Genomic DNA, 25131 nt, shown 5'->3' with positions numbered 1-25131 from the left:
AAGTTTATCGTCAATGTTTACATCTTTGTTTTCATTCATAATAGTCTTTATTTCTTCGTTCTTCTGTTCAACTCTTACCTTAATATTCAAATCATTTAATATATCATTCACTGTTCTAGTTAATGTTGAATCGTAACTTCCACGAATGAATGAGTATGTTTTGATTGGTTCTGTTGCATTCTTGCGAACTCTTGAATCGACCATAACTACTAAAGAACGCTTTGAATCATCCATAGAAGTCATGATGTCAATATCATAATCATTGCAGGAATAACATTTAATCATTCTGTTCGAAACTGCATAGAAGAAATTAGTGTTGCAATAAATGTGAAGACCTCCTGAAGCGGTTTTAACGATAACATCTTTATCCGAAAGTTTTGATAGAATGTCTTTTCTAACTGTTTCTTTAAGTTCATCATTGTACGATTTATTGATATCAACATCTATAATCGTTAAATTTGATATTTTATTTGCTAATAAAGCTGTACCAGTTTTCCTTCCTCTTCCTCCATCGTGTTTGAGGTAGTTATGTAAATCAATCTTGTTTTCACCAATTCTTTCGTTGAGGGTTTTAGTTTCTGCCACAACTAATTCCTCAGCTAATGAATCAATAACTTTTTCATCAGAAACGATATAGTTGCTGTTGTTGTTTGTTGCTGTCATTTATATAGGAATAAAAAAATAAAAAATAATTTTAAAACTAACTTTATTTTTGGACTGCATCAAATTTCCAGGACTGTTGTCAAAATGTCATGTTGTCTCATTTTTTCAGAGAAGTTAAATAACCTGGTGACATGGTGACATAGTGACACCTTCAGTTCTTCAAAAATAATTAATTATTGAATAACCTGAAAACATTAACGTAAACATTAACGTAATCATTTATTTCCAGGACTGTTGTCAAAATGTCATGTTGTCTCATTTTTTCAGAGAAGTTAAATAACCTGGTGACATGGTGACATAGTGACACCTTCAGTTCTTCAAAAATAATTAATTATTGAATAACCTGAAAACATTAACGTAAACATTAACGTAATCATTTATTTCCAGGACTGTTGTCAAAATGTCATGTTGTCTCATTTTTTCAGAGAAGTTAAATAACCTGGTGACATGGTGACATAGTGACACCTTCAGTTCTTCAAAAATAATTAATTATTGAATAACCTGAAAACATTAACGTAAACATTAACGTAATCATTTATTTCCAGGACTGTTGTCAAAATGTCATGTTGTCTCATTTTTTCAGAGAAGTTAAATAACCTGGTGACATGGTGACATAGTGACACCTTCAGTTCTTCAAAAATAATTAATTATTGAATAACCTGAAAACATGAGACTTTGTCTCCGGACTCTTTGAGTCACTTAACGTAAACATTAACGTAAACATTATTTCTGCAGTTCATCCATTACTTCATTACCTAATTAATTACAGACATAAAATATATTTAGTTCATTCGGTAAGCCTTGACCCAAAAGTCTGGGCTCAAGCACATTCAATGAACGCGGTACCATGCGAATACAGTCACAAATGGTGGCATGTAATCTTTACCCGAGCCTGTTGGATTTGTTGTGAAAGTGTGTGAATGATTTCCTGCGGTTCCACAGAAAATACCTGTGCTTGAATCTACTGGGTCAGTTGTGATATCATATCTATTCATTCCCCATCTATCCGAACCCGCTGCAAGATTTGTATAACCTCTTTTTGTTATTGAATGTGAATGATTTCCTGCTGTGTTTGTCGTTCCTGTATGAGTGTGCGGTGGAAGGTTTGCTTCTTTAATTTTCTTCGAACCCCCTGTTTGCTTTGAATATCTAGCACAGTATAAGAATTTATCTACAATCTGCTTCCACGTACCAAAACCTAAAACTGTTGCTGGATTTGTTGAATTCATTGACGTATAAATAGAACCAACAGGATATAATGTTTGAAGAATTTCATTTTTCATGCTTGTAATCACATCATTTACTTCCGACTTCTTTGCATAATTTTCATCAACATAAGTTTTATCTGCTTTAAGGTCTAAACATCCTGAAACCCATTCTGTATCAGCTTTAACTTTAAGGATGGGCACTCATAGGCTCCTGACAGCATAAAAATGTTATTATCTCACAATATAAAAGGAATCATAGGAATCTACAACTATATCTATATTGTTGGAAGACTTCTTAATGTATCATGCATATAAGTTATATCAATAACTCCATTATGTTATATGATTGTAATCATATTTTCGTTTCATGTTCAAAAACATTAAAATCATACTAACTATATGAGTATTATATTTAGGAAGCTGATATATAGATATGATAAAATGCTAGGTTTTGTGATTAAGAATATATACTTATCTTTTAGAAAATAATACTTTTATAAAAAATTATATCTTATATAATCTAAAAATTTTGGACAATTAAAAAACATTAATTAAAAATAGAAGGTGAAAGTGTTTATTCAAAGAAGGTGCAAGATTATGATGTTTTGAGGGTGAAATAAATTTAATAATTATTTATGTGATTTAAGAGTAATACGATCATCGGTAGCTTGAAGATCTCTCTTTATAGCTCTTAATGCCGCAAACTTTTTTTGAACTTGCTTTGAATTTTTGAATGCTTTGATTAAATCTTTTGTTGTATCATACATTCTGAAATATCTGTTCATCATTTCTGGCATTGTTGGTAAATTTAACCTGTATCTTATTGCTACAATCGTTTCAAACATACTTTCATTGAAATGCAATATTGTGACTGCCATCCTAATTGGCCAAGAAGCATGCCAATTAATATTTTTATTAGCAAGCATTGCTTTGATATGGTTTATCGATTCAACTACTTGAGTTGAATGAATCTTTTTTACCATATCAAAGATTTTTACGGTATCTTCGAGGAATTTTTTAAGTGTTTTTATAGCAGTTTTATTTTTTGCATATTTCCATGGTTTAATCATCTTGCATTTTTCAGGATCTGGACAAAATTTATGATTTCCGGCATAATGTTTAGCGGAATTCAACCATAAAAACTTCTTTGTTTTAATTGACATATGTGTGTCATTGAGAAGTTGCCTAAGCCAACGCAATAAATTCTTTGAAATGCTAGATAAGATTCTGAATTCTGGCAGTTTGAGCTTTTTCTGTATATTGTTAAGAAAATGTCCAGGATCTCTGTATTCTCTGATACCTTTGAACGTATTTTTGATTGTAGAAACAATTTTGACATCGCCATCATGCACAAAAAAATTTACACGTTTTTCATTATTCCAACGCTTCAGCATTCTTTTTAAGCCTTCAAATTCCATTTCATTTGATTTTCCGTTGAAATTACCTTTGAAATTTTTAAAAGATTTAGATATCACTTCCCAATCTACAATTTTTTTGAGTTTCTCTTCTACAAATTGTACATAGCAAAACATTGCATTTCTTCTCTGACTCCAAGAACCGTCAAACAAAAGTCCCGAACATTTTCTCATTCGAGATTTCCAATAATTAACAGATTCTCTGGCAACTTCTATGATAACACGACCAACCTTTTCTTGGACTCGATGAAATGTAGCTTCTGACGGAACTTTGATGTTATTCAGCATGAACTGAAATTCTGATTGGCAAAATGTAGCGCCGCTCAATAATACAGATAGCACAAATTCAACAGTGTTGACGACATATGGCTCTACCCTATTTTTCGCGCTTTGAACTAAGTTCTTTATACGCTTTGCAACTGCTTTTGTTCGCCGCGGCATGAAAAATGAAGAATAACTTGACGGTTTCTTGAACAAATGGTCGCACATTCAAATATTGTGATGTACGATCAGGATAAAAGAATGTTGTTGCCGTGAATTTAGAAAATAGCAAAATTTCAATTTACGCAATCGAGATATAACTTGATCGTTTGAGCGATAACCATGGCACACATAGTATTAATGAATGTACTCATACTTACAATTATTTTCTCCCATAGGAATATTGTTCAATATACTTCACCTATAGAGGAAATCTCGAAATAAAATCGAATTTTTTCAAAAATTACAAAAATCAATTTTTTACAAAGGTGTTCGAAAAATAACATTATATACGCATCAAATCAAAGCATTATATGGAGCATTATAATTCTATATATGATTGTCCATCTTGCTGTTGTGCTATTTTTTTTTAAACAATAATTTCATTGTTGAAATTAAATTTGCAATTTCAGTAAAAATTGCGACCCATCATTTTGAATATAATTGAATTAATACATTTATTGTAAGAATATTATATACCAAATATTAGACTTCAACATGAATCCTGGTATGATATTATAAGTATTGCAAAATTAGAAAAAAATATGCTCATGATATACTAAAATTCATGTTTCAAGGTTAACTTATAAATAAAATAAGTTCGAGAAATGCATCACTAAATATTTGAGCTTGTGCACTATAATGCTATATAATAGTCTTCGCTGTTTTTAGTATATTGACTTTGCTAGACTTGATTTTTTTCATCACCCTAATGAGTGCCCATCCTTAAAAGTCTCCAATGTCCATTCATGATACCATTCAACCTTTTCTTTAATTTCATTATCTTTTTCATCAACATAAACCAAATTTGCTTTCTTCATTAACTCATCGTTAACATATTCCTTATCCACCTTCTTCATTATGTCATTTAGGAAACCTTCTATGAATTCCTCATTTAAATTAAATCTTCCAATCTTCAAAACTTTAGGAAATGCATTTAATGCGTAATATCTCTGTTCTTCTGGTGGAATTGATGTTATATCATCCGTTATTCCTTTAATTTTAGAATTCATAAATAAAATTTCTTTTATATTTGATATCACTGCACCTCCTTTGCAAACGAATTCGAAATGGTCATTTTTCAATACTATCTCCAAATCTCCATATTTCAACCTTTGCATTTGTTCTGCCGTCTTTGAATTATATGCATATATGGCGTATGTAATGGTCTGTGGGACCTGGGTGTTTTGTGCCTTAAGTTGCTGTGGTTGCTGTTGTTTAATCATTTATTATGATTTAAAAATAAATATTTAATCTGTTATCTCATCAGCTATTTTCTCTATTTGAAATTGCCATAATATTTCATTCATAAATTCTAAATCACAATCAAATAGGTCAGTTATTCTAAATTTAATATTTGATAAATCTTTTGAATGAAGAATAAATGAATTCCCAGATAATTGAAATGGATATGATAAAGAAAATGTGTTTAAGTTGATGGATAAAATGTTTTGTATTGATGGGTAAGAGTTAGGGTCTAATGTTTGATGTGAAAATCTCATTGGGGTATTAACTTTATCACATTTGATTAAAATGAAATTGGAACCGGTGTCAGAATACAAAACATCCCCAACATCTTTTCAAAATTTAATATCCCCAACAATGAACGAAGATGAGGAGTACAAAATTTAATTTTCAGCGGAAATTTAATAAGGTTATTTATTTCATCAAGTTCAAAAAGTTTATCAGGTTTTGATTTAAAATTTTCTTCATACCATACGATAAATGATTCATTTAAATAACTTAAAATCATGTTAATATCCCATTTCGCTATCACATTATTTATATACATATCATACGTTTTTTCAAGGTCATCTTTAATAAATGATATATAATCTGAAGGGTCTAAAAGAATGGGATTAAATTTACCACTCACAGAAACGAGAGTAACATTATAAATTCCGCTAACTGTTAAATTTAATTCACAGTTATTATTCGAAATAATATTGATAATTGACATTTTTATTACGATTAAAAATATGGTAAAGCGTTATTTTCCAGTGATAAATAAAACTAGAATAAGATTACCTCAAGAATTCATAAATTCAACGAATAAGAAATTCATTCATGTTATAAATTTAGTGTTTTCAGAAAATATGAGTCAATGTCATATCATCAACAGGTTATATTTCACTTCATTCAAATTTAGTTCAATCAAACCCATATAATGACCATTTCATAAGATTTTCAGATGGTATTAAAAATGTAATTGATAGATTAAAATATGAACAGATTGACAATATCGAATTTTTTGGAATTTTGGTTTAAATATCCGATGGAAAAAAGATTGAAGTTAAAGATAAAGCTGATACTATAACAAAAACAATTACAATGACCGATCCGGATAGTGGGGAACAAAAAGAAATAAAACAAACGATAGAAACTGGTGAAAGGTCAATTATTATTGATTATGATTCAAAGGATTATTATTCAATAATGTTAATTGCTTGAATATTAAATAGCCTTAACAAAGAATTTTTCAAGTGATATTTTATATTCATCAACTATTTTATTATAAATATCATTATATGTTAAATGAAGTTCAGTTGTTGTTCCGTTCTTTGATATCTTAATTGTGCTAATATCCTTTATAGGATTTATTTTTGCAACTGTTCCGCAGCATGAAACCTCATCATCTATGAAAAATTGAATCTTAACGTCTGAATCTTGAACATCACAAAGAATGGCGATAATGTGAATTAATGATTCATAAGGTAAAATAATTAAACAGGATTGGTCAATTAAATTTATTATTGAATCATAATTATTAATTATTATATCACGGTAAATTTTCATTAATTCTGAATTAATGTCTATTTTATATGGGTTCTCGATGTTTGATGAAAGAGGTGGGGGTATGTTGGATAAGTGGGAATTTCAACAGGTTCTTTACCAGGTTCAGATAAAATGATTGGGTCTCCATTCTCATGGTTTTCTTCATTCTCCTCATTCTTCGGTAAGTCACGAGTTAATAAATTTGGTTGAGTTGCTGACCTTGTTAATTCAGGGCTAACATTAACTTTAACATTTTGAATAATTCGTGATTTATCATCATTTACGTTATAACCAACCGTAATCTCTGCTTTTGCGTTTGTGTTCTTTTGACTAGTGAAACGTCTTCTCATTTATAATCGAATAAAAAAAAATATATTTAAACTTTTATTTTGCTGGAACTTTTGAATCTATTATTCCCTGTATTTGTTCATGAAGTTGATTTTTAGCTGTTTCATCGTAATTAATAGACCTAATATATTCATTAATTGCATTCTTATAATCATCTGATTTCTCAAATTTTCTTTTATCTGATTCCTTAACTAAATCATAAGTTAAACCACGTTGCTGATATAATGGTTTCTTAATTAAATCTTTGAATGCTTGAGATAAAGCACCTGATGCAATTCTTGCTACTATAATTGGTTGGAATTGCTGTTTAAGTTCATCTTTAACATTTGCGAAAACCGGATCGAATAAAGCAACTTTAAAGAATTTCTTAGCTGAAATTTCAGGTCTAATATTTGCATATTGACCATCAAACTGGTTAGAATATCGTGGTAATCCATCCGGTCCCTCTTCAACAGCATTTAATTCTTCATTGAAATAAGAATATGGATTACGACGGTATGAATTAATTGGACCATTTTCACCTTCTCCAATGTATTGTTTAACAGCTTTTCCATTTTCATCAATATGCATAGGATAACGTTCATTATATGCTTTACGTTTAGGATAATCAGATATAGTTAATTTATAACCATTTATGACTTTAATATTACCTTGACCATCAGTAACGAAAACTTCATTTATACCATCAGGTTTTCCATTTGGACCCGTAATGTCTGCTTCGTGTGCTTCCCAATTTGGACCATGACGTTTGGCATATGCTTGAGCTTCTGGTAATGTTAAAACATTTCTCATTTGTTTAACATCTTTTTGAAGACCAGCAACAATATGAACTAATTCTTTCATTCCATCAGGAACTTTCATAGTTCTATTATATGCACCCCTTTTGTTTGTCCCTTGTTTTAATGGAACCTGTAGAAGATTTACCATTTCTGTCATGTTTAATTATAAATAAAAAATAAAAAATAATTATAAAAAAGTTAATCAGATTTAACACTTCCTTTATTTAAATCAAATATTATTTTTCCATGTTCACCTAATTGCTGATATTGTGTGTAAAGTTCATTAATGCTCATTGGTAAATTCACTTGATAAAGCATAACGTTCAACTGTTGACGACTAAACCCACTGAAAATGAAAAGTGTTGATAGATTTGATTTAATGTTTGTGCTTAATGCTTTGAAATATTGAACAGCCATGAAGAATGAACACTGAATGTGTCGACATTGAGTTAATAACTGATTAAAATATGATTTCTCATTTGTTATTAGTTTTGATTTCACCGCATCATCTAGAAAAATGAGTGAATGCAAAAATTCTCTATCAAAATTTGAAATAGAAAGTGTTTCAAATAATTCATCCCGTTGTTTATCAATAATTTTATCCTCTAATCCTTGCTTCTTGATTGTATTATATAATTCTTTATACATTAAAAAGTTTTTTAAATAATCTTCTGCTTCTTCTTGTGATAAATAAATAATTGGAATTTTGATTAAATGCTTTAAAGATTCAAATGTATCATCTGAAGGTGACCTGAACGGTTGATATAAATTAACACATGTGAATGGGGTGAAGTGTTAGCAATAATGATAATTTGTTTTAATATCGTTAATGTTTTACCTTTATTCTGTTTACCAATTGCTGCAGTGATTGAATTTAAGTAACATTCAGAATATGGAATTTTCATTAATTTTTCCTTAGATAGAGCATTTCTATTATCACTCAATGCTTCATTAATCATATCATCTACGTATGTATTATATACTCCCGCTAATTCTTCATAAGGGGTGGATGAATTAAATCCATTTAATCAAAAATAAATTTATAATTTTAAACATTTCTATTCATCAATATTTCATCATATGAACTTCTATACTGCGGTGGTGTACCTGTTGGATGATATTTCAAACCTTCATCCGGTGTCCATGTCCAATATGTAGTCCTAGAACCAAAACCTGAGGAGGATTTGTCACCTTTGAACAGTAAGTGTCATTTTCACCCTGAATGATTGGATAAGCTTTCACTTGTACTGTAACTTGTGAGTTGAAAGTTTCTAATCCATCAAAGAATATACCCGCTCCATCACGTTGAACTGGAATAGTGCATAAGAATGAAGTTTGGTCTTTCCATGTTCTAGCTAATGGCGTGCCATTATCATCATTCAGTGGTCTAGTTAATGAGTCCTCGTATTCTTCTGTGCATTCATTCACTCCATCTAAATCAGAAGCTTGAAGCATACGTGTAAAGAATATGTCGCCCACTGTGGTCATCGCTTGATCGGGGAAGTTTCTGGAATCTATAGTGACCTGAAGACCTCGAAGCATTGGATTTTCTAAAACCGTTCTTTGCATTGCATTTTCGGAAATGCTAACACAACATCTGTAACATTATGAAGAGCGTATGAGAAATCTGAGCTAATACCTTCAGGAGTGATGCAACCTCCATTTAGTGAACGAACGTCAATATGTTGAGCTGGAATCATGAATGGATCTTCCTTACTGAATAAACGTGGTATTGCTTTAACTGATTCTTCAATTAAACCGTATCCTGGTGTAATGCATTTATCCTCTAAAACTTCCATCTTTGTGCATGAAATAATAAACATCATCAACTGTTGCGTCAGCAGATGTAGCGGCTAAGCTTGTAATTAATTTGGCAGGAAGTCCGATTTGTTGGAATTTGCGATCATATTTATAAACATGATTCATAATCTTTTCATAATTTTCATCAGTTATCTTTTCATAAACGTAATTTTGTAAATCAGCAACTCTTAACGGGTCAACCTGACAAAATACTAAAGTATCCCTGAAAACATAATATTTAAGAATGATATCACCAAATGATTTAGGATAATCATCGAACGCCTGAAATGCTAACAAATCATTTACCGGAATAATCATATCAAAAGTGACATCAACTTCTTCATTTGCATTCTTGAAAACTTCTGAAGGGTTAATATATTTACCACATACTGAGTTATCATATTTTGGAACATTATTATATAACGAATGAACAAACTTTTTAACTTTCCTTTCTGATTTTGGTTTATATGTTGCAAATGCGAAAGATTCACGCAATCCATCTGAAGATAACCGGCATCACCTCTTTCGGTTTCTACTTCTAATTGTTTAAAGCTTTGATTGATGATTTGTAACCAACGAATAAACGCATGCATTTAAAAGCGGCATCACATGTGAAAGCTTTATTTGAAACTAGAGTTGCTTTAACTTTGCGTTTAATATATGTGTCACCTAATTGATTCACATCATGAGCCGGATTTGTAATTCTTAAATGAGTTTGTTTATCATCAAAATATGGAGCATCAGAGTCATAGCATGAACTTTCAAGTTCTCTATAATATCTTCTACCGTCATTCTTTGCGAATATTTCATTTATCTTTTCGAATGAATGAAACACATTTCCATTAATCAGTTTAGTGTTTGGCACCAAATAGTTAGTCGTCATTTATTATTAAATAAAAAATCAAAATTAAAAGATGAAAATGAATTTTTAATTTTAATGAAATAATCAACTATGGCTGCAGGTATATTTAAGAAACTGTGGGATAAAGTAAAAAGAGGAGCGCATAAAGTTTGGGAAACATTGAAGAAGGGAGCAAATTGGATATTTAAGAATAAAGAAGCAATTAGTGACGTTGCTGAATCAATAACACCAAAAGCTGCCCCAATAAGAGAAATATTAAATAAAGGAGAAAAAGTTTATCAAAGACTTCAACCGATACTAAGATAAAAATAATATTTATTTATTTTTCCACTATCAACCTCCTATTTTATTAAGTATTCCTTCAGCTATTCCACCAATTGCGTTACCTGCTTGTGCTCCCATCGCCGGATTACCTGCTTTAGTACCTAATACTCCACCTATGATAGTTCCTGCCGTTTTCGCTACTGGTGCCAAAAAGTTTGCAATGGGTTTAATAATCTTTTTATGAACCCAACCCGCAGCTTTCTTAATTCCATCCCATAATTTTTTAAAGAATCCTGCCGCCATTTCTGATTTAATATTAATTAAAAAAATATATTTCATCACTTATATTCTAATTTTTATTTAATGATAAATGAAACCGATTTTAAAAATAAATGAAACAGAGGAGGAAGAAATAAATGAAAGTGAAAATGTTCAACAAAAAATAAACGTTGTTAAACCAATTACTGAAATAAAAATTTTTTCATCTGTTGAAGAATTTAATGACTATTATGCTAACAATAAAAAATTATTTGAAGAATTGACAACGTGTAAATTGAATAAAATGTTTAAAGTTGATGGATTCAAAATTTCAAAAATAAAGGGTGGTTAGTTTGAAATCTATTCCTCAATCAAGAATCACCTCATTAATGAAAATAGATGATTTAACAAAAAGAATAGAAGAGATTGAAGAAAGAGTAAATCAGATAATTGATTTTTTCAAATAATCATTAGTTTCTTAAAGTTCTATGTTGAACTCATCAAATTCTTTTTAAAGTTTATTTTTTATTTTTTATTTCATTAGGTAGTGAATCTTTCATTCATGAAAATAATTATTTCTAATTTCTTTTTACTCTCTCATACATACTAGATTTAAAGAATTCAGAACTTTTACCATAATCTCCTAAATGTTTTCTTATCCCTAACGTGTGCCAGTTATTATATGAAACTGAATAAACTTTATTCTTTATCTTTACACCTTTCATCACTTCCAATATATTTATATCTCAGTTTTTGATTTAGCATTTTCATATTCATTAGCGTTTAATAATTCACAGTCTTCCTTTTTAAATATATGTTTTATGTATTCAGGATTTAATACTCTACGTTTATATGCTCCTAACTTAGTTCTAAAGGTTTTTCTACAAAATTTAGGAATTCCATCCTCTTTAATGTCATCAATGATTTCCATTTCATTATTTCTAATTTCTTCTTCTCGTTTATGAGGTCTTTGATTATGACTCCATTGATTCCATGAAATTAAATATTCTTTATCATTATATTTATACCTCATTAGCTTATTTTGGCTTTCATATTCATTTAATAATTCACAGGCTTCCTTTTTAAATTGATGTTTAACCCATTCAGGATTTAAACAATGTTTAATTAATCGCGGAATATCTGACATCATCTATATATAGCTTCTTTTATAAAAGATAAAAAATAAATTATTTTAAAATTAATGTTAATTTTTTAAAATGTGTTTAGTATATAATATTTATTACTAATTTATTTAATAATGTCGCGCTTTCTTACGAATTCATGACTTAAAAAACGTAAGAAAAAATTTTTATATCATCTATATATAGAAGATGTGAAAATATACTTTCATCTATATATAGACGTAACAAAAAAAGTCACACAACCCTTCCTATCCTACTACTGTAACAGAAAATGGCAAAAAAAATCAAGTTGTCAAGTATATAATATAGCGCGCCGATATAAGCTGAAAATATGAAAAGCTGTCAAAATTGTCAAGTGACAGAATAATCAAAATGCTCACACTAATTGCTTTAATATGCAAGAGTTCTATATTTGGTTCCGGTCGACAGGCCCTTACAGTTGAGAAAATGACTAGAGCTAATCTTGAAAGAGACTATTCTACAACAAATCTCGAATCAATCGCATGGCAAGTAGCAAACGATTTTCATCTCGAACAACCTAATGTTGTCAATTATTTCCAACGTTCCAAATGGGCTCAGCTTGCCAAAAATCTCTTTTTCAGAGTTGATTTCAACCAAGTCGATGGACATGAAAAAGCTGTCTATCTTGGTGGCATGGTTATCAAGATTACTAAGTCCAACGGTGTTTACACTGTCAATTGTCGCCAAGCAACTGTCCGTGGAACCGTAAGATATGCAGTTTACATTCCTCGTCGTTCTTTTAATGCCCCATTTGGAGAGAAAGCTGTTCCTAATATAAGAAGGACAGTAACGCCTTCTTATCTGCTCTCAGGCGAAGAAATCACACAAATCTATAACACTTTATACAGCCAAATTAAGGGCCAACTCAACGCTTACAAAGCAATTTAAATTTAAAAATTAATCATTAATAAAGTTATTTTTTAATGCCTTGACTAATAAATTATAAGGTAGGTTAAATCATTCGTAACACCTTTGAAACTTAATACCCTGCAAGAAACTTTTAAAAATACATCATGATACTAAATCATACACAACTTATCAAAACATTTAAAAATTTACAATTGAAAATATATTTTCTTACATAATTGTATATGCTAATACTTGTCCTTTATTGCAGCGCATATTATTATACAGAATTCAATGGTAAGTTGTGCTGCATAAAAAATAATAAAAGTTTAATAAAAATTCAAAATAAACGGCACATTAAAAAAAAGGTAGTGGGGCCTCCAGGCGCGTTGCGCCCTCTAGCCCTGAAGATGTTTAGTATAAATGAAGTTTATATTTGGAGGGCTTCCAGGCGCGTTGCGCCCTCTAGCCCTGAAGATGTTTTTCCCAAGACCCAAGAGGAGGACCGAACCCCAGCCGACCAGCCGTTGACTTTTTTGTGTCGCTTTTCACAATTATATATGTTTTCATGTTTTGTCACTTTTCAGGTAAAAACATTTTTATTATTATATATAAATGAATTTTACAAAACCACCGTTACCGTTCTTTGGAAATAAGAGTAGATGTAAAGATATTATATTGAGAGAACTTAAGAAACTACCGAATGGTCTAACATTTGTAGATTTGTTCGGTGGAAGTTTCTATATATCCCATTTATGTCATACAATATTCCCAGACTCAAAGATTATATGCAATGACTTCGACAACTATATGGACCGTCTCAAACATATTCCAGACACAAACAATATATTGAAAGAGTTAAAGAAAAGATACCTATAGGTAAGATGGAACGTATACCATTAAGATAAGAAAAATATTGTGAGAGAGGTTTTGAAAAAAGCAGTCTATATAGACTGGGATAGTATATCTGCTAGACTATTATATAGTGGTTCTATAAGAGTTCATGACATTGAAACACTTATGTCAAAAGTTTTATATCTTAACTATACAAATGTTTTCAAAGAGAACATAGAAAAATATATTGAGGGTATAGAGTTTGTGAGATGTCATTGGACAGAGTTGTATGAAAAATATAAAGACAAGGAAAATGTTTTCTTTATTAGTGGACCCGCCGTTCTATAACACATGGGATTTTCAATACCAAGTAGACTGGACTTTGAGAGACTCTTTAGAAACTTTAGACGTTATACATAACCATCCATGCTTTTACTTTACATCCGATAAAAGTGGTTTGGAAACCGTTATGAGATGGTTAGAGGACATAGACTATGAGTTTTATTATGGACAAGATAAAATATGAGAGAGGTCCTATAAACCGGAGAAAGTGTCACAATAAAGAAATTTTATTAGTAAGTAAATGTTGTGGTTTGAAATAGGACTACTTGTTTTAGGTTTTTTCCATTGTGTCATTTATTTATTTGACGTGGCAGAAAAGTACAGAGAATATGAAGATGAACCAATGCCTGCAAATGTTCAGTATATGTACTCGTAAGAGATATTTTTATCTAATATTAAATGGACGCACAGAACTTAGCGAATGCACAGCAACCTGGACAACCAAACCCAGAGAATATTCCAAATGAAGTTAGAATACAAACTGCAATGGCAAACTATGGTCAAGTGCCAACAGATGTACAAATGCAAAACTGCCATGTCAAATGACGCTGCGTTAGGTTTGCCACCATGGTATGCAAATATGAGATGGAAAGAGTTTTATACAAACCCTGAAGTGGGATATAAACAACTTTATGCAGATGACGCGAACACAGGAGTTGACCCAGAATATGTTTTCTACCAGAGGAGAAACAGAATGTATGAGCTCCAGTTAAAGAATGCTATGGAACTCAACAGGAAACGTAAAAGACTTGGCGGACATTAGATTTTTACATATTAGTAAAATGGGTTTCTTCAGTAGTATTGGAAACTTCTTCAGAAGAGTTGAAGAGGTATATGGAATGGAATAAAATCTGTCGGAAGAGGAATTTGGAACGGAGTCAAAAAAATATTGGTAAAAGAGTAGGTCAGTTTGTTGGTATTATACCTAAAGACCCTGAACCAGAAGAACAAGCTCCTGTTATACAACAGCCTGAACCTGCACCACAGTCTAGTTGGCAACCAAATCCAACACCTCAACCGTTATTAAAAAATTATATTTTTACCGTTCGATAGTGGTTGTATATGAAACTAAGTTCTAAGTAAAACGCATGGTATAATGGAATTATTCTTTTTCTTCCATCTGTAGTAAACCATACTTGAAAGTCTGAAATACTTCCACTTGGTGGTTCGTATAACTTTGTAGGTTTTTCGTAAAAGTCATTTGCCAAGCATAAGAAAGAGTTTTGGGCGCCAGAAAATGAAGCATGAACAATAATAGCATCTTGGTCGAAAATATTTTCATATGTTCCATTAGGGTTTTCGACTTCATAATAGTCCGGGTGTACTGGATATGCTGCAGGCTGATTTAACATCCTCATAAATCTATACCATGCCAAGTTGTTATATTTTGTAGAAATATAAACGTTTTCTCCAAGGTCTTCTATTCTATTGATTTTAACAGTTGCATTTTTCCTGTCATAAATAATATCGAGATGGTATTCTCCTTCGTCAATGTTATACTGGTTTGCATATTCAATATAGATATCGTTTATTTTTTCTTGAAAAGCTTGAAGAGTTGTTTCTAAGTTTATAAGCAAATTAACTTGTAAAAGTTTTCCCTGTTCAAATTTCTCATACATACGTTTTTCTTTGTTATAGTATCGAACTTCAAAAACCGACCGTAAATGGGAAACCATGTATGGCTTCTGAAATGAACTTCATTCTACGAAAGCCAATAGCTTTTGTGACGGATGGGTCTCTTAACCATCTTAATGGGTAGTCAAAACGATAGCCTTCATGCTTTACGGTCTCTGTCTCAAACTTTTGACCGACATTAGTAAAAAGTTCATCTAATGGTTTAGTTGTAGCAACTCTAGAATTTGCTTTTTCTATTGGAAGCATATTTTATCTATAATAAAAATGTCAAATGAAACAGCGTCTATGAGAGAAATACAACACAACCGACAACTCATTATGCAAGCTCTAAATAAGAACACAACAAACTTTTCAAACTATTCTAAGATATCTGAGTCATTGAAAGGGGGTGACTTAAAACTGACATTAAACCCTATAACAGATGAGTTTCTGTTTCAAGACAATAAGAACCATACTGTCTGTATAAATCCAACAAAAGGAACTTTAAACGAGAAACCTATAAATGAACTTCTTTTGAAGGCAGATGTTGACAACAAAGCTGACAAAGAATATGTAGACGATGCAATAGCAAAAGAAGAAGAAAGAGCTAACAATGCTTATGCAACAAAAGAACATACTCATCCTGAACTAGCAGACAAAACATATGTTGACAATAAAATGTCAAGTGAAGTGACAAGAGCTGAAAACGAATATTCTAAAAAGACTCATATACATTATATTAACCAAATACCAAGTCTTAAGGAAACATTAGAGACAAAAGCAGATAAGACTCATACACATTCTATATCTGATATTACAAACTTACAAGAAACCTTAAACAGGAAAAGTGACGTTGGACATACACATACCATTGCAAATATTACAAACTTACAAGAAACCTTAAACAGGAAAAGTGACGTTGGACATACACATACCATTGCAAATATTACAAACTTACAAGAAACCTTAAACAGGAAAAGTGACGTTGGACATACACATTCTATATCTGATATTACAAACTTAAACGTTAGCCTTGAAAAGAAAGCAGATAAAACATATGTCAATGAAATATACCAAAGTTTGATAGGAACAAAAAATATTGAAACTATTGTTGGTGACTTTTCTGTCAATGAAGAAAATAAATATTTTAGATGGCAGTTGGTACAGTCCTTAAAAAATGGTACACGGTGTAAACTCATTCCGAAAAATAACAATGAAATGTATGTAAGCTATAAAAAGAATGATGGTACACAAGTTAAAGTTCCATTAGACAACAACTGCTACTTAAACTTATATGGAGACGAACAAAAGAAATATTTAAGAGTTTATGAAATGGTGGATATGACATTGCCTGACCCAGCTCCAGCACCACATTATTATGACTATGGAGATGACGACAGAACACCACATGTAGATGAACAAAAGCTAACATTATATTTAGATTATTATAGATATAAAAGATATAATGCAATAGAAAAAACGAGAATAGTATATTATTATACAGATGACAGAAATAAATATTATAGTCAAGATTTTACCTACCCTGAAAACATAAGATTATATTATAAAAAATATTCTGACACAAACCAGAAGAAACCTGAAATAGTTGCACTATATTTTAAGTTCAAAAGAGACAATCCTATAATATCTCATATGTTTGATTTAATGAACCCAGTAGGTTCTATTTATACATCTATGGAAGCAAGAGGTCCTCAAGTAATGTTTGGTGTTGGTGCATGGGAACAAATAGTCGACAGGTTTTTGTATTGTGCAAACTCTTCAAAGGAAAACAGGTGGAAGTAAAACGATTTCAGTGTGAAATTTACCTGCACACAGTCACTACATAGATTTAAGTACATCTCAAGCAGGTTGGCATAAGCATAGATATATTGGTTGGTCAGGAATGACAAAAGGTAAAGGATATGATGTTAAAGACGACGTTAAGTTTGCTATAAATTGTTACTGGAGTGACACTCAGGGAGAAGGAAACCATACACATTTCGTTTCAGGATATACGCAAACAACGGGACAAAGTAAAGAATACATGCCACCTTACATGACAGTTTTACGCATGGTATAGAATTGCTTAGTCGTCATTTTCAACTTCTTTAGCATATTCGTCAGGAGTTGTCTTATATTTGTTAGGAACTGTCTTTGAAAGTATACCACCTTGAACTTTGACAAGTTTGAAACGAGGTCTGGCAATAGTAGTTTTATCTTCTGCTTGCAGTGTGTACATTTTGCCATGTTTGCCTAAAACTTCATAATATTCTCTTGTATACTTTCTTCTATTTTTACGAACACGAATGTGAGTACCTGTCGGGTTCCCATTGTTGTCATAGTCAATAGTATTTTCATATGGGTCGCGTTTAGGTATTTCTATTTTTACTTTGTCACCTTTCCGAAGTTTGAAGCCCGGCATTCTTTCTTGTTTGTCTCTTTTGACTAAATTATTAAATATATAGTCTTTCTCTAAGTCAGGGTTGTTTTTCATTTCTTCGGGGGAGTGGTTTCCCAAACCTTTTTGTTTACGGTTATTGTAAATATTTAAGACTTGTCTCATCTTTGCCATGGAGAAGTGTCTATACTTGTCGTCATATGACATTTCATTTGCTTCACCACCTTGTGGTTGGTTTAAGTCTCTTAACATTTTTATACAACCGTCAATGACACCAAGAGCAGAATGGTTTTGGTCGACAATGAAATATTGGTTTACATTTTTTGAACGCAGATAGTTCTTTACATCATCTGATTTGAAAGAACTTTCACAGTCAGATGTCAGTTTTGTTGGATGGTATTTGTCAACGAATATTGTCAAAGCAGTTTTCACATCTAAAATATTTTTGGACCATAATGGTATGGCTTCACAGTATCTTGTGTTTTGACCAACAAATATTAACCAGTATGGAGGTCCATCTGTTCTAACTCTCGGAATGTTTTCCAAGATATCCATAAACCAAGCATTTGGTGTTGAACTAAAGATTTTTATCATGAGTGCTTTCTTTGTCGCTTTAGAAACATAGGGGTCCTTGTTCGGATTCGTCATTTTTTACCCTATAAGAAATGGGTTTATTTGGCGCATTAGCAGGAGTTGCATCCAGATTTTTGCCCGCAGTGGGAACAATAGCCAGAGGTGCATTTGGAATTGGAAAGAAGATTTTGAGTACATTAGGTATACTGAAAGAGAAAGCACAACCTATTATACAAACTGTACAGAAAGGTTGGGATGTAGCCTGAGATGCAACAAATCTTATTCCAAATCCTGAAACAAGAGGAAAAGTTCAAGGATGGATGGACAATGTAGGAAGACAAGCAGGAAACTATTATAACAAAGCAAATGACTACTATAACCAAGCAGGACACTATATGGACCAAGGTGAAAGATTCTTTAACAGAGGATATAACCATGCACAACAGTGGGTAAACAATAACCAACCTCAACCGCCTCAAACGTGGGGAATGTAAATTTTTTACTGAGATGAAATGAACAATACAGCATTGAGACAAATGAGTTCAAGATGGATTTGTCGGCTTCCAGCATTTACACCACGTGTTTGTAAAGTTCTTCCTATACCTCAGGAAGTTTTAGACCGACTTAAAAAAACCTAACAACCAGTTGAAAAAACCAAACTAAAATTTTTACTGAGATGAAATGACCGAAGAAGTTGAAACGGTAGATTTGACACCACAAACAAAAAGTTCAGAATCATTGTCAAAACCTGTCAAAGAACTTACAGATGAAGAGAAAAATTCAATAATAGAAAGTGCCAGGTCTGGAAATACAAACCCTAACTATAAAGTCACTTTTCATAGAAATGGAACGGCTAGTATCTCAAAAAAGAAACAGACTCTCACAAATAAAATATTGAAGTCTGAAGGAGCTTTCGAGACAACAGATGGAAAAGTTTACTTCACTGACCAACAGTTCATTATAGAACATCTCATTGACTTAGAGTCGAAATATTCTAAACTTTACAACAACACAAAAAGTTGAAAGGAAAACAAAAAACAAATGGCATATGATATTTATGAAGATGTTGACGACACATCTGTTCCTGCAAGTGAAGTAAAGTCAGAGGAACCGAAAAGTGACGAAAAACCGATAGAAAGAAGAAGAAACCAAAAAACTGAAGATAAACCAAAACCAAAGTTTAGTTTCCAAACTAAACCAAGTCAACCTTCATTAGCTGGTATGGGTTGCGTCAAAGACTTATGGCAGCAGGCGGTTATGTAAAGTAAAGAAAAAAAACATTTTTTTATTTTTATAAAAATGCCCCCATATAGAATGGATAGAAAGTCTGCTAGAATAAAAGCAGAGTTACAAAAATATGGTTGGAGAGTTTCGAAGAAGTTTAAATATAGGAAGGGAAGACCCATAAAAGTCTATGACAAATTGTCTGGTCTTCGCTACGAAATGGATTTGGAAACAGCACGTGCCAATTATCCAAACAGACTAGAGAGGTTAGAAGAAGAACGTCTTATGGACATGCCTTTCGATGTTAGTGAACCTCAAGTTGAAGGACACGACGGCTTTGCCAGATTCTACTGGAAACATGACGAACAATTGCATCCTTTGAGAAGGAAAAAAGGAAAAGGTGAAGACGCACATGCTCCCATGGAAAGAACAAGATATGCATATGAAAAGTATCGTGAAGTTAGAAGTCAAATTACATCTGGTCGAACCTTTACAGTAACTTTGACGAAGGAAAGAACAAAGAAGGCTTCATGGGAGTACTTGCTGGCAATTCAAGACGGAAATAAGAAAGGACACAATTCAGATTGACCATAACAGATTTGGATGGTCACATTTACTATGCACATGGCAATGAACAAACAACCGCAAAACTTCTTGACGCTTTCAAGACTACAAAGAGAGAACAAATGGTTGACTCCGACTCAGACATTTTGAATGCAATTGAAGGAATTGCAAGTGTCAAGTTCGAATGGTACCAACCTAACCCTCAAGCAGTCAGACAACATGCTGGATACTTCCCCTTCATAAATAAGTCTGACATTGACTTGACAAGGTATGGAATTTACAATTCAATTGAAACAATTGTCAATGAACCTTGTATTCTTACATGTCTCAGGAACTCTGGTCTTGTTACAGATGAGAAGATGAAGTATCTTGAGTCATGTGTGAAGATAAGGTACATTCTCAGAGGTCAATTGGCAAAAATTGCACCGTTGGCAAATGTCAATATCCGAGTCAACATACCTACAGCTAAAGGTTCTTCACATGACGACTATGTTGTTGACAAAGACTTACCATGGTTGAAGATTGTAATTGTCCACAACCACTTCATGTTGAACGAAAGTCTTACAAACCCATTCTTTGGTAAAAGTAAGTGCAACATTGTCAGAGCTGTAAACATTCTTTTCGAGAAAGGTTTGTTGGAATCAATTCCAGATGACAAGCTGACAGAAACTTTTGTACCAAAAGACGAAACAAACTTTTCATTGTTAGCAAGACCAAAAGTTGTTCCAGACAAAGTTCTAGTACAAAAGAAGTACACAGTTCCACAAGGGTTGGTATGTTCGGATACCAACCTGAACCAGAAGAACTTCCAATGAGGTTGCAAGAACTTCAAGATGCTATAAACAAACTTCCATTGAGACATCCAATTGACGTCAAATTGTATTGGAGAGCATCTGAGTTAGGTCAGAAGGTTTTATATGAAACAGGTTGCTTCGACGATGTTTATGAGATAACAGGAGAAGTTTCTCAGAAGATAAGAGACTCACTTGAATTTCCACAAACTGGACCAATTGGTTGCGACAAGTTCGACTCAGATGAAAAGATATACTATGTCGACCTTAACGCTGCATACATGAGGTTTGTCCAATATATTCCGACTGGAATTCCAAACGAAGATGGTGAGTTCCCGGGAAGGAACTATACAGTTGGAAAAGTCATACAACAACTGTATGATATTAGGAAAGCTTCAAACCCCAAACTTGCAATGACACTCAAATTGCTTATGAATTCGACATGGGGATATTCCATTAAGAAACCTCAAGAGATGAAGAGTAAACATTATGAGAAGGTCGACAACTTTGTTGAAAGGTTTTCTCCTTTTGTTTTGAGGTACGAATTCACTCAAGGTCAAAGTGGCTTAGTAACCACATTAAAACCTATTGTCGAACATTGGTCTTACCCTCAGTTCGCAAAGGCAGTCCTTGACAACTACAACAAATTCTTCTCCGAAGTCAAATCCAAAGTGAAGGTTTACTATGAGAACATTGACGCACTCATGACGAACGAAGAAGGATACAACAAACTCATTGAAATGGGAATGGTCGGTGAAAAGATGGGCTGTTTTAAGCTAGATAAGGTATTTTCCGAAGTTCATGTCCTCTCCAAGCGTAAGTACTGGGGTATACTTGAAGACGGCACAGAAATAAAACATTGCATGAAATAAAAAATTTATTTTTTAAAAAGTGACGTTTTTTTTTTAATTTTATTTGAAATGTACGCTGAGTTTGTTGGAGAAGACCGTTGGGAAACTTGTTTGTTAGATGAGAAATATGAAATGGCATACCATTTTAAAACAATATATTTTTACATATATTAAATGCTTCAGGTTGAAAAACAAAGAACAAAAGTAGCAGATACAAAACCGTTAGACTATATCTTTACAAATGCTGGTAGGACTATTTCAGATGAAGAAATTTCATCCCGAGCATACAGGTTTGACTATCCAATTCGTTGGCTTCAAAGTCCTTCAGATGCAAAGGCAATAGGATTTAGAAGAGTTTTGTTTTCAAATAGAACTAACGCATTTATGTTCGCAGTATATTTTCATGGGCAGTATAAAGGTTCTGATGGTCTAATAGACAAATTTGACGAAATGAGAATCTTTACAGTTCGTTCAGACGAAAGTCTTGAGAAAACTCTAGATGACTTTCAAACTCAAATGAACAAATATTATTGGGAATTTCAAAAAAATACGACTCTTTACTAAATGGAACATTCTATCTGAAACTAGAATATGACAAGATGAACTCCACCGTTTCATTTCAAAAGATTGAAATTAACCCTCCAAGAGATACAGAGTTTTTATTTTGGGAAGTAGACAAACGTTCTTGGGCACAATTTCTTCGGTTACTAAACCAGAACGAACCATTACCACCAGATGGTCCATTTAAATTTATACTTCCACCAGCAGATTTGATGGTTTATAGAAACGTGTTTGACCCTCAAAATGTTATGTGTCATGCAAGTTTCAGTTCAAGCAACAATAGTTTTCTATGTATTGGTAAGGACTTTTATGACTTTGCTTCTAAATTCTACGAACCACATAGTAACAGTTTCTCTGACTTTCAAGTTTGGTTCACAACAAATGGTGTGCAACATATTATTCCATTGTACTATGACTTTTATCTCGAATTGTCTTTCATATATAACTACGGAAAAGTGCTGAAAAAGTATTGAATGTGAAGATATTAGAAAATAACATTTTTCTAACATCGTAGAAAACTCATGAAAACAATTTATTTTTGACACTTTCACAAAAAACATAAAAAAAGTGAAGTTAAAATGAGATGTTTACTGAACTGGTTGGATGTCGCCTTCTGAGGTTATGTAGAACGGCTGACCCGAGAAGTGGAACAGTGCTCTGAGAATTTGTATAATTCGTGGAATTGGACTCTCTCTGTTTGGAAGTTGTATCCATGGGCGCTTTGCAAAGAACTTGAGAAGAGCTTCTTTCTTCATCTCCTTTATGTCGTCTACAGGAGTGTTTTCTGGTATTTGAATTGGAATTCCGGTTTCAATTTCGATTTTCAGCGCACCTCTTCCAGACAACCAGAAGCCGAGGGACTTGTTGGCTTTGTCCTTGCCCAAGTACTGCTTAACAACTTCATTTATCTCTATAAGGTAAATTGCCTCATCTAATGGCTCGATGTTGTCCATTGTTCTGTTTCAGAACTAGTCTTGTACTTTTTCAGAACAATACTTGTACTGTTTCAGAACTAGTCTTGTACTTTTTCAGAACAATACTTGTACTGTTTCAGAACTAGTCTTGTACTTTTTCAGAACAATACTTGTACTGTTTCAGAACAATACTTGTACTTTTTCAGAACAAGACTTGAACTTTTTCAGAACAAATTTCCCGTAAAAGCTCTCAATTTGTGAGAAAAATTTTCTATTTCAGAACAATACTTGTACTGTTTCAGAACAATACTTGTACTGTTTCAGAACAATACTTGTACTGTTTCAGAACAATACTTGTACTGTTTCAGAACAATACTTGTACTGCTTCAGAACAATACTTGTACTGCTTCAGAACAATACTTGTACTGTTTCAGAACAATACTTGTACTGCTTCAGAACAATACTTGTACTGTTTCAGAACAATACTTGTACTGTTTCAGAACAATGTCCGACGTACCACCAACCGAGTCCATTCCCAAACCAGAGGAACCTAAAGAACCACAACAACGAGCATTTTCTAACTTCCTCTTGTTCTTGTTTAAAACATTCTCAAATTTCTTGTCAATGTCAGCAAACTTTTTTTCTAACATATTTTTAGAAAAATTAAAATTTTTATCTTTTAGAAAATGTCTAGCGATTTCGCTATCTATATTCGAGACAAACTTTTTGACAGCAAAACATCTGTCGACCATAAAATCTTACATAGTGTAAACAAGAAAGGTGAATTTGTTCTAAAGTTCTGTTTCTGGGAATATGACAAGAACCATAAAACATTACAAAGAGCAGTCTTAAAATTTGTCAATGACAGACTTGTTGACAGAGATGACGCCGATTGGAAAGATGAAGTCCAACAAAAGTTCTTAGAATGCAAAGAAGACACATGCGCTGTTCTTGAAGATGAAATAGAAAACAGAATAGATGAGCTATTAAAGGACAAAGAACTTTTACATAAATATGGTTCTGAGAAATTTGACGTCTCACCACCAGAAAAGAAGAAGAGAGAAAAGAAAGAAAAGAAAGTAGAAGAAGAGAAGAAAGAACCTGAACCAGTTCCAGAGGAAAAGAAATTTGACATGTAAAAATAAAATTTTATTTTTAGAACATTTCTGGGTCAATGCCAATGTTCTCTTCCTCTTTAGGAGTAAACACTGGCTTAGACTCTAATAGCTTTTTACCCAATTTACCTTGAACTTCTACAACTTTAGACTCATAATATTCATAGTCGTCTGTCTTCTTTGGTTCATAAGGTATAACAAATTTGTATGCTTTGCCTTCTTTAAGGTTTGAGAACCTTCTGTCAAAACTTTCTTTGACTGTTAACAAACCTTCTATGTCTAAGTCTTCAAATTTCGCACCATTTTTAGTCACAATAGCAAACTTAACTGGTTCAATGTTCCAAACTTTGCTGAATGAAGACTTTTCAAAATGGTAGAAGTAAACATTCAAATATGTGAATGGGTCTAGTTCTTCTTTAAGTCCTGACATGTACTTGTTTACTGAAATATATTTCGTCATCTTTTCTATCGGATAAAAAAATATTTTTT

At 32.3% G+C, this 25131-nt stretch overlaps 9 protein-coding genes and 2 pseudogenes across 11 annotated transcripts, besides 3 other annotated features; 4 read left to right on the top strand and 7 right to left on the bottom strand.

The window, feature by feature from the left end:
• Nucleotides 1-9222: part of a mobile genetic element that runs on past the window's edge.
• Nucleotides 2063-4492: a mobile genetic element.
• On the bottom strand, nt 2501-3034 carry TVAGG3_0735360 (uncharacterized protein; the record flags this gene model as incomplete). Its single annotated transcript, XM_001286638.2, has 1 exon — nt 2501-3034. One exon carries the CDS (start codon nt 3032-3034, stop codon nt 2501-2503), a length of 534 nt encoding a protein of 177 aa, XP_001286639.2.
• Nucleotides 7132-7750, bottom strand: TVAGG3_0735340 (uncharacterized protein; the record flags this gene model as incomplete). Its single annotated transcript, XM_051244683.1, has 1 exon — nt 7132-7750. A coding segment is annotated over one exon (619 nt), but the record flags the coding sequence as incomplete, so codon positions are not given.
• Nucleotides 7867-8627, bottom strand: TVAGG3_0735330 (annotated as a pseudogene). The gene has a single exon. A coding segment is annotated over exon 1 (761 nt).
• A 1198-nt stretch (nt 9223-10420) lies between the features above and the next one.
• On the top strand, nt 10421-10636 carry TVAGG3_0735310 (uncharacterized protein; the record flags this gene model as incomplete). Its single annotated transcript, XM_001324611.1, has 1 exon — nt 10421-10636. The coding sequence occupies one exon, from the start codon at nt 10421-10423 to the stop codon at nt 10634-10636; it is 216 nt and encodes a 71-aa protein (XP_001324646.1).
• A 1730-nt stretch (nt 10637-12366) lies between these two features.
• Nucleotides 12367-12903, top strand: TVAGG3_0735300 (uncharacterized protein; the record flags this gene model as incomplete). The annotated part of the gene is made up of 1 exon (XM_001295061.1): nt 12367-12903. The coding sequence occupies one exon, from the start codon at nt 12367-12369 to the stop codon at nt 12901-12903; it is 537 nt and encodes a 178-aa protein (XP_001295062.1).
• A 2384-nt stretch (nt 12904-15287) lies between these two features.
• On the bottom strand, nt 15288-15918 carry TVAGG3_0735290 (annotated as a pseudogene). The gene has a single exon. A coding segment is annotated over exon 1 (631 nt).
• A 519-nt stretch (nt 15919-16437) lies between these two features.
• Nucleotides 16438-25131: part of a mobile genetic element that runs on past the window's edge.
• On the bottom strand, nt 17738-18301 carry TVAGG3_0735280 (uncharacterized protein; the record flags this gene model as incomplete). The annotated part of the gene is made up of 1 exon (XM_051244682.1): nt 17738-18301. One exon carries the CDS (start codon nt 18299-18301, stop codon nt 17738-17740), a length of 564 nt encoding a protein of 187 aa, XP_051091269.1.
• TVAGG3_0735270 (uncharacterized protein) lies at nt 22227-22616 on the top strand (the record flags this gene model as incomplete). The annotated part of the gene is made up of 1 exon (XM_051244681.1): nt 22227-22616. The coding sequence occupies one exon, from the start codon at nt 22227-22229 to the stop codon at nt 22614-22616; it is 390 nt and encodes a 129-aa protein (XP_051091268.1).
• On the bottom strand, nt 23201-23566 carry TVAGG3_0735260 (uncharacterized protein; the record flags this gene model as incomplete). The annotated part of the gene is made up of 1 exon (XM_051244680.1): nt 23201-23566. One exon carries the CDS (start codon nt 23564-23566, stop codon nt 23201-23203), a length of 366 nt encoding a protein of 121 aa, XP_051091267.1.
• TVAGG3_0735250 (uncharacterized protein) lies at nt 24214-24606 on the top strand (the record flags this gene model as incomplete). Its single annotated transcript, XM_001292900.1, has 1 exon — nt 24214-24606. A coding segment is annotated over one exon (393 nt), but the record flags the coding sequence as incomplete, so codon positions are not given.
• TVAGG3_0735240 (protein of unknown function, DUF4108 family) lies at nt 24683-25102 on the bottom strand (the record flags this gene model as incomplete). Its single annotated transcript, XM_051244679.1, has 1 exon — nt 24683-25102. The coding sequence occupies one exon, from the start codon at nt 25100-25102 to the stop codon at nt 24683-24685; it is 420 nt and encodes a 139-aa protein (XP_051091266.1).

Source organism: Trichomonas vaginalis, chromosome III, assembly GCF_026262505.1.
Source record: "Trichomonas vaginalis G3 chromosome III, whole genome shotgun sequence".
Classification (NCBI taxonomy): Eukaryota; Parabasalia; order Trichomonadida; family Trichomonadidae; genus Trichomonas; species Trichomonas vaginalis.
Note: the sequence above shows the minus strand (reverse complement) of the source record. Positions and strands in the feature narration are given on the sequence as shown.